Source organism: Apium graveolens, chromosome 4 (assembly GCF_009905375.1).
Source record: "Apium graveolens cultivar Ventura chromosome 4, ASM990537v1, whole genome shotgun sequence".
In the NCBI taxonomy this organism is placed as follows: Eukaryota; Viridiplantae; Streptophyta; class Magnoliopsida; order Apiales; family Apiaceae; genus Apium; species Apium graveolens.
The window spans coordinates 187,080,456-187,090,228 of NC_133650.1; the positions used below are offsets into that span (position 1 = coordinate 187,080,456).

General features: G+C 35.8%; 2 protein-coding genes across 2 annotated transcripts; both read right to left on the reverse strand.

Moving 5' to 3' along the window:
* Positions 1-638: 638 nt before the first annotated feature.
* Positions 639-1,429, reverse strand: LOC141719218 (secreted RxLR effector protein 161-like). Its single transcript, XM_074521597.1, has 2 exons — positions 1,426-1,429; positions 639-1,327 (listed from the first exon to the last, which is right to left on the reverse strand). The coding sequence occupies exons 1-2, from the start codon at positions 1,427-1,429 to the stop codon at positions 639-641; spliced, it is 693 nt and encodes a 230-aa protein (XP_074377698.1).
* A 2,678-nt stretch (positions 1,430-4,107) lies between these two features.
* LOC141720482 (5-methyltetrahydropteroyltriglutamate--homocysteine methyltransferase-like) lies at positions 4,108-8,978 on the reverse strand. Its single transcript, XM_074522916.1, has 12 exons — positions 8,821-8,978; positions 7,316-7,669; positions 7,140-7,227; positions 6,848-6,975; positions 6,384-6,775; positions 6,140-6,303; positions 5,966-6,046; positions 5,713-5,879; positions 5,530-5,635; positions 5,172-5,422; positions 4,863-5,064; positions 4,108-4,760 (listed from the first exon to the last, which is right to left on the reverse strand). Exons 2-12 carry the CDS (start codon positions 7,663-7,665, stop codon positions 4,392-4,394), a joined length of 2,298 nt encoding a protein of 765 aa, XP_074379017.1. The 5' UTR covers positions 7,666-7,669; positions 8,821-8,978; the 3' UTR covers positions 4,108-4,391.
* Between the last annotated feature and the right edge of the window lie 795 nt (positions 8,979-9,773).

Consider the following 9,773-nt stretch of genomic DNA (forward strand, 5'->3'; position numbering starts at 1 on the left):
ACCTCTGTAAAAGTAAATATAGCAGAAAGGGAGAAAGAGAGCAGACTAAAGAGATGAAAGTTGTTTGTGTGTGTTTTTCTTCATCACAAACAAAGCTATTTATAGTCAAAACAAGAGACAAGCAAATTAAATGCAATGTGAAGATTTCCAAGTCTAAGCCTAGCCTTACTATTTAATCTTTGACAATAACAATCAATTTACAACACTCCCCTTTGATTGTTATTTTAGAATGGATCATAGACTGCCTCGTTAAAACCTTGTCAAAGAAAAACCCAATGGGATAAAAACTTTGGCGAAGGAAAAAGAGTACAATCTCCCCTTGGAAAAACTAATCATTCTCCAAAATTTTGTTATAACAAATCCTTGAATCGACACATTCCAATGTTATGTCGTAATTTCCCAAATGTTGAATTCGGTAATGATTTCGTGAATAAATCAGCAAGGTTGTCACATGATCGAATTTATTGTATATCAATTTCACCATTCTTTTGAAGCTCATGAGTGTAGAAAAATTTTGGTGAAATGTGTTTCGTCCTGTCTCCTTTGATATATCCTTCCTTGAGTTGATCAATGCATGCGGTGTTATCTTCAAACATAATGGTAGGACTTCTAGTGATGTCTGATAATCCACATGATTCCTAAATATTCTTGATAATAGATCGCAACCAAACACATTCTCTACTGGCTTTATGAATTACAATGAGTTCTGAGTGATTTGTTGAGGTTGCCACTGTAGTTTGCTTCGTAGATTTCCAGGAAATGGCTGTACCGCAATATATAAACACATATCCAGTTTGTGATTTATTAAAATGAGGATCTAACAAATATCCAGCGTCTGCATATCCAATTAACTGAGATGTCGAGTTTTTCGGGAAGAATAATCCAAAGTCTGTTGTTCCACGAAGATAACGGAATATATGTTTGATCTCATTCCAATGTCTGTCCATCGGAGCAGAGCTAAATCTAGCCAATAAATTCACAGCAAATGCAATATCTGGCCTTGTATTATTTGCAAGATACATAAGCGCACCAATCGCGCCTAGATATGGGATTTCAGGACCAAGAACATCTTCATCATCTTCTCGTGGTCGAAATGGATCTTTATCAGGCTCTAAAGATCTAACCACCATTGGAGTAGTCAATGGATGAGATTTTTCCATGTAAAATATGTTCAAAACCTTTTCTATATATGTGGTTTGGTGGAGGAAAATTCCTGTTGACAAGTGCTCGACTTGTATCCCAAGACAATCTTTTGTCTTTCCAAGATCTTTCATTTCAAACTCTGTCTTTAGGTATATGACAGCATCATTAACCTCTGTAGATGTTCCTACAAGATTTAAATCATCCACATATACAGCAATAATCACAAAACCAGATTATGATTTTTTGATAAAAATACATGGAGAAATTTGGTTACTAATATACCCATTCTTTTGCAAATAACGACTTAGTCTGTTATACCACATACGACCATATTGTTTCAGTCCATACAATGATCGTTGAAATTTAATGGAGTATATATGACGAGGTTTCTTGAACTCATCCATTTTTAACCCTTCTGGGATTTTCATAAAAATTTCACTATCGAGTGAACCATATAGGTATGCAGTAACGACGTCCATAAGACGAGTTTCCAAATTTTCTTTAGATGCCATACCTAATATAAAACGAAAAGTAATTTCATCCATCACTGGCGAGTATGTCTCTTGATAATCAATGTCAGGCCTTTGAGAAAACCCTTGTGCTACAAGTCGGGCTTTATATCTCATAATTTCATTCTTTTCATTTCGTTTTCTTATGAATACCCATTTATTCCCAACAGGGTTTACACCAATTGGTGGTTGGATAACAGGCCCAAATACTTCTCTTTTACGCAATGAATTTAATTCTGTTTGGATTGCGTCTTTCCATTTTGGCCAGTCTTTTCTTTGACGGCATTCATCCACACTTTGTGGTTCAGGATCAGAATTAATGTCTACATCCAATGCTGCGGAATACACAAACACATCATCAATTATGGCTTTACTTCGATGCCATAATTTCATATCATGCACATAATTTATTGAAATTTCATGATTGTTTAATTCCGTATCTTCAGGGGATGGAATCTCTTCAGGAGATAATACCACTTCAGGGGTATTTGCTTCCTCTGGAGCATGTGCCACTTCAGGGACAATTTTCTTTATTTTTCTTTTTCGTGGTGCAACATCTTTTACACCGACCGGTCTACCACACTTTAGGCGTGGCTTTGATTCTGTAACCAATTCTTTAGTATCTGATTTTTGAATTGGTATATCTATTCTGGCTGGAGTATTTACTGCAGGTATATGAGATTTAGTTATATTTCTAGAATCGTTAAATGCGTCAGGCATTTGGTTTGCAATATTTTGCATATGGATAATTCTTTTAACTTCTAGTTCGCATTGACCGGTACGTGGATCTAGAAAATATAGTCCTGTTGCATTCCATGATAGGTCAGGATTAACTTTATTCGAATGTTTATCTCCCCCTAAGGGAGGAAACATAGACTCGTCAAAATGACAATCTGCATATCTTGCGGTAAATAAATCTCCAGTTAGAGGTTCCAGATATCTAATTATAGATGTGGAATCAAAACCAACGTAGATACCTATTCTTCTTTGAGCTCCCATCTTCGATCTTTGTGGTGGAGCAATCGGTACATATACCGCACTTCCGAAAATTTTGAAGTGAGAAATATTAGGAACTTAACCAAGTACCAGTTGTAGCGGAGAATGTTAGTTGTAGGAAGTTGGCCTAATCCTAATAATATTAGCAGCGTGAAGTATTGCGTGACTCCAAATAGATGTAGGTAATTTTGCTTTCAATAACAGAGGTCTTGCAATAAGTTGGAGTCTTTTGATAAAGGACTCGGCTAACCCATTTTGTGTATGTACATGAGGAACTGAGTGTTCAACTGAGATTCCTACAGACATGCAATAGTTGACAAAAGTTGCAGATGTGAATTCGCCGGCATTATCTAAACGAATTGACTTGATGCAATGATCTGGAAATTGAGCTCGTAATTTGATTATTTGGGCAAGTAATTTTGCAAAAGCATCATTACGAGTTGAGAGAAGACAAACATGAGACCATCTAGTTGAGGCATCGATTAATACCATGAAATACCTAAATGGGCCAGATGATGGGTGTATAGGTCCACATATGTCGCATTTGATCCTTTCTAGAAAAGTTGGGCTTTCAAGCTGAACTTTAGTAGGGGATGGTCGAGTAATCAGTTTTCCTAAAGAACATGCTGAACATGGAAGGTCATTTTGTTGGAAAGAACTTTAAAATTTTTAAGAGGATGACCAGTAGAATTCTCTATAATACGACGCATCATAGAGACGCCAGGATGACCTAATCTTTCATGCCAAAATGTAAAAGCTTTTGGATCTATGAGTTTGGAAGCAATGACATTATGTGACTCAATAGTTCTAATTTTCATCATATATAATCCTGAGGAAAGTGAGTGAAACTTTTCTAAGATTTTCTTGTTGCTAGGATTAGCAGAACTAATAAGAAGATATTCTTTATTAGCCTCAGATGTAGTTTCGATGTGAAAATTATTGAGTCGGATATCTTTAAAACTAAGAAGATTTCTAGTAGACTTACTAGAATATAATACATTTGGAATGTGTATGTGGGTACCATTAGGTAAGACGAAACTAGCTTTTCCAAAACCTTCGATTATATTAGATACGCTGGAAATCGTTCCGATTGAGCTTCAGTTTTGGTTATTTGGGTTCGGCAGGATTTCGTGCTGATAATGTGTTGTAAAATACTAGCTATAACAATATTATATCGAACCTCTGTAAAAGTAAATATAGCAGAAAAGGAGAAAGAGAGCAGACTAGAGAGATGAAAGTTGTTTGTATGTGTTTTTCTTCATCAAAATAAAGCTATTTATAGCCAAAACAAGAGACAAGTAAATTAAATGCAATTTGAAAATTTCCTAGTCTAAGCCTAACCTTATTATTTAATCTTTGACAATAACAATCAACTTCAATTTCACGTAGTTATAATTTTATAGCGGGCCTCCTGTCAGAATTGTCAACAATTACCATCTAAGAAAATGTACATTCTATGTCACAAACTATAAATATCATTTCTTAATTTTAATTCTCAAGGTAAACTAACAAAGTTTGTAGCCTTTCCAGATGGAAGGCAAAACCCCCCAAGAATACAGACTGATATATTTTTCAAAATAAAAAACAGTAACCAAATAAAAAAGAAAAGCATCAAAATGTCCAATTGGACCAACACCTACTAACTGACATTTTCATCACCAGCACATCACTGAATCAACAACAATCAATAAAAGTTGAGGGAGGATTGATAAACATTCTTCTAAGCCTTTAGACCAACTGCTTTCACTTAGCGCTTGCAAGCTGGGTTCGCAGGGATTTGGCTGCATCAACCATGGCCTTGAGAGCTGGGTTCACTTCAGCATACTTGCGAGTCTTGAGTCCACAATCAGGGTTCACCCACAAGATGTTGGTTTCAAGTACTGCAAGCATCTTGTTGATTCTGTCAGCAATCTCTTCGGTTGATGGAATTCTAGGAGAGTGGATATCATACACACCGGGACCAATACCAGCACCGTACTTAACTCCCTCACGGAACACTGAAAGGAGCTTCTCATCGGATCTCGAGTTCTCAATGGTAATAACATCAGCATCCATGTCAATAATGGAGTGGATAATGTCATTGAAGTTGGAGTAGCACATGTGAGTGTGGATCTGTTTAAAGTATGGCTGTTAAACTTATTGCAACAATACTATAGGTAATAACATAAGATATCACTGCATTTGAAATTTGAGTATTATGGAAAAGATGCCAACCTGGGTTGTGTCTTCAACCCCAACGTTGGTGATCCTGAAGGAATGGACAGCCCAATCCAGATAGAAAGCATGCTCTGACTTCCTTAGAGGCAATCCCTCTCTCAAAGCCGCCTCATCAATTTGAATGACAGTGATCCCTGCCTTCTCAAGATCCTCAACTTCATCCTTGATGGCTAAAGCAATCTGGTAGCAAGTCTCAAATCTGGAAGTAAAGAACAATGGTTTCTTCAGAATGATTAAAAAATGCTAAAAATATTTGCCATGGTTTTTTCAAATAATTTATATAAATGATTATACTCAATTTATTACCTGGGCTGGTCATTACGGACAAAGGACCAGTTGAGAATGGTTACAGGTCCTGTAAGCATTCCCTTCATTGGGCGCTTGGTCATGCTCTGAGCCATAGAAGACCAGAACACAGTCATTGCTTTGGGGCGGCTCACATCACCGTAAATAATTGGTGGCTTCACACAACGAGATCCATAAGATTGGACCCATCCATTGGCAGTAAAGGCAAAACCAGACAACTGCTCTCCAAAGTACTCAACCATATCGTTCCTCTAAAAGAAAAGAAAACATTGGAAATCATATCAGGTTCCTTCATATGCAAGAAACATGGATGAGAACCAAGGTGCATTTCTTGAATGTACAAGAGGGATTGACTTACCTCTGGCTCTCCATGAACTAAAACGTCAATGTCAAGCTCTTCCTGTAGTTTGACAACTTTGCTAATCTCCTCCTTGATAGCAGAGACGTAGTCTTCCTCAGAAATCCTACACAGAATGTTATTACTTAATAAAAAAAGATAGAGAATATTGAATCAAAGATTAATGTGATATAAAGCACTCACTTCTTGGCCTTAAATTCTCGGCGAACTCTTCGGAGCTCAACTGTTTGAGGGAAAGAACCAATGGTAGTTGTGGGGAGAATTGGAAGGTTAAGTTTCTTTTGCTGAGCATCCAGTCTGGAACTGACATTGGTAGAACGGCGATGATCAGAACCCTTCAAAGCAGAAGCCTAAGAAACAAACAAGTCACAGGTAAGTACAGTATACTTTGCATCCAACTACCTAATAGCTGACAAAAATAAACCTATTCACTCACAGCCTTCTGAACAGCCTCATTAGTCACTCTTGGAGAGGAATTCCTGGAAGCCAGAGCTGAAGCATTGGCAGAGAAAAATGCCTGGAAAACAAAACCATTGAAGTTAACAATCCAGTTGTGTGTTTTCACAAGCAAATTGATGAATGGTTAAATAAGTAAGGCCAATACACGTACCTCATCCTTGGACCCACAGAGAGCCTTGGCCAAGGCATTCACTTCAACAACTTTTTGTGCAGCAAATGCAAGCCATGACTTAATTTCATCATCCAGCTTGGTCTCATTAACAAGATCAACAGCCGTGTGCAGAAGTGAGCAAGAGGTAGAAACAACAAGCTTGTCTGCACAGTGATATGAAAGGATTTACAAATGAATGGTGGAACTAAACATTAATGCTAATAGTATCTCGAACAATTAATACCTTTTCCCACAATCTTCTCAAGAGACTCCAGGATAGAGAGAGATGAAGCAAGATCATTGGCCCAGATGTTCCTTCCATCAACAACACCAGCAAATAGATATTTTCCAGAAGGGAAACTACTTTTAATCAACTCAAGAGTCTTCTCTCCACGAACCAAATCAAAACCAAAGGCTGTAACCCCCTTTAGAGCAGTGAGGGTCGTAAAAGCATCAGCGGGAACATCAGCAAAGTAAGTCTCAATGAGGACATTAAGACCAGATAGAGATGATTCTAGCTGAGAGTAGGCCTTGGTGAACGCTTCCAATTGATGTGCTTCAAGATCCTTCACAAGAGTGGGCTCATCAAACTGAATCCATGAAGCACCAGCAGCCTTCAGCTCAGACACAACTTCCCTGGTGTTTTACATGTGTGAGCGAACTAATATGCAAATTAAACCAGAAGCAAGAGAAAGCTCAATTCCTTACTGGTAGATTGGAAGGATGCTGTCAAGAAGGGAGAGAAGATTGAAGGTTTTATCAACACCCTTTGCAGGTTTAGATAGCAACAAGTAGCTGACTGGTCCAACAAGGATTGGCACGGTGTCAATACCGAGCTGCAAAAAAAATTGTTAAGCTTTAAATATTTCTTAAAATTGATATAATTGTCTAAATTGTGAGAAACAAATTGCACAGTTTAAATTATTAAACCTTTAAATAACAGACATTATCTAATAATTAAAACACATGAATGAATTGATTGTAGTTCTAGGTATATTACCGCCTTGGCCTCCTTGTATTCATTCAAGGCTTTGTGTGAGGCGTATGAAAACTTCACCTCTGGGCCCAATTCAGGAACAATGTAATGGCTGAATCATCACGTAGTACAATGCATTACTACAAACGGATACAACTAATATTCTTCAAAAATGAAATATTAGAGGGATGAGGACTTACTAGTTAGTGTCAAACCACTTGGTCATTTCCATAGCTGGAACAGATGCATTTCCTCTAGCCATGGAGAAGTATGTATCAAAACCAATCTCGCCACCATTCCAATTATATCTATCGGGGACAGCTCCAAGCATTGCAGTTGTGTCAAGAACCTGGTCATAATATGCAAAAGTATTGCTGGGGATGTACTTGATTCCAACGCTGGACATCTGCTTCCAAATGTCAGATCTAAGGTCAGCAGCCACCTTTTCCAAATCTTCAGCAGAACTCTTTTTATCCCAGAAAGATTCAAGTGCAAATTTGAGCTCCCTCTTGGGGCCCATTCGTGGGTATCCAACAATATGAGAAGCCATTGATCTGATCATATTGAAAAACCATAAGTTAATTTCCCAGAAATTGTCATATTATAAAATTAAGAGAGCAAACTATTTATCAGGGGTAGAACGCATGGATCCAGTATAAGATTACAAATTTAAAGTAATACAAGACATTATCAAGAAGCATTTTTTCTCAATAAATGTATCATGTATCAAGAGAGTTATAATTCAAATTACTGTTGAATCGGGGAATCCAGATTTTAAAATGCAACATATATGAATTTCTACAGAATTACCTAATGATAAACTGGATCCAGCACTAATAATTAAAGATTTATGCCAATTAGGTAGACAAAATACTAGGATATATATCATTTATTAGTAAATAACAAAATGGCATGCCATTTAGCAAATAACAACAAACAAACAAACAAAATGCCATGTCAGTACTTTTATCATTTTCTATATGTAGTGAAGTACTAATGACATTGCATATCAGATCTGCAACCAATCAATTTTTTCAATAAAAGACTAGATCTACCAGATACCTATACCTCAACCTACCAGATCTACCTATACATCATCAAGCATAAACTTACATACAAAACATACACTGTCCCAATAACCACACATCTTCTGTGTAAAAATGAGATTTTGATATGCTCAACAAAGGGTTGGTGCATTGGATGAGCTCTTGTTAGCCTTGGGAGAGATCAAGAGTTCGACTTTTGGTAGTGGGTAATCAATTAGCAAAAAAAATAGATTTTGACATGGACTACCACTAGATCTAAAAAGGCAATAATAACACCAAAAATCAAGAACACAATTTGTATCAATAACAATCCAAGAAACCCAAATGGGCCATTTTAATTTCACTTAAAAATGAACAAAAACATGTAGACATACACCAATACACACATGATTCATTTTGTGTAAAGATGGGATTTTGAGATGTATTACCAGTAGATCTAAACAGGCAATAATAACAACAATCAAGAACTCAAATTCAATCAATATTAATTCAAGAAACCCAAATGGGGGAGTGTAATTTAATTCAAAATGAAAAAAGATAAAAACTTTAGATGAAAAAAGCAAAGAAACGAAATGGGTAGGGAAGATAAAGAAAAAGAAATGACAAATTTAACAGCATAAACTAACTTAGGAGAGGTTAAGAGGGGGGATTAGGCGCACCTTTAGGAGCGAAAGAGAGGAAGAGGTCAAAGATTAGTTGTTGGATTAGTATGTTAATAATACTAATCACCCTCCTAATTAAAGTTCTTAATCTTCAATCCAATCAAATGAGGAGGAGGAAGATGGTTAAGGCACGAATTGAGAAGGGTGTGTAGGGGACTTATTTATAGATAAATTTTGCAGCCTTTTGGTGGTGGGTGGGGGCTTTTTTTGGTACATCCGCTAGTGTGTCAAATTATATTTATTCTAAATTTAATAAAAGTGAGAAGCAATTTGTGTGTTATGGTTTACCAGATTTTATTAAAATTTGATGTTAGAGATCTTTGAGAAAATATGTGATTTTATTTCTTACTATATATATTTTTTAGAAGCAGGTGAAACTTTTATGATCATGTAATAACTTATTATCATAAAATTAAAAATAGGTGTAGAAGGGAAATGTGAATGTGCGATGATAAATAAACAAAGTCCAAGTTGCTCGACTGATTTTTGACTGTAACTGCCTACGTTTTATAATTTATTTTTATTTATCGCCAAAGTCTCGACGCGTAGGTTGTGAGTGTGTCAGTGTAACCCAGTAATTATCCTATAGTATATTTTTAATTTTTTAATTACAAGATTAATATGATCATAGATTCCTTATCTTCATTTTAATTAATGTATCATTTTGTTAACATTTTTCATAACCAATTTATTGGGTTATGTTTAATTAATATTCTGGGGGATTTTTAGAATTTTGAATGATTGTTACTGATTTTAATATTTTATAATTTTGAAAATTCAAAAAATAATTAAAATCTCAAATTAATGCATGCTTTTAATTTTATTTGCAATTTGCATTTACATAATAATTGGTTTTGTTTTTTTGAAAATAATAATTGGTTTCTTAAGTCTCATTTACAAATCCAACATATGATAGGTTTATGAGGTTTTAAAAAAAATTAATATCATTT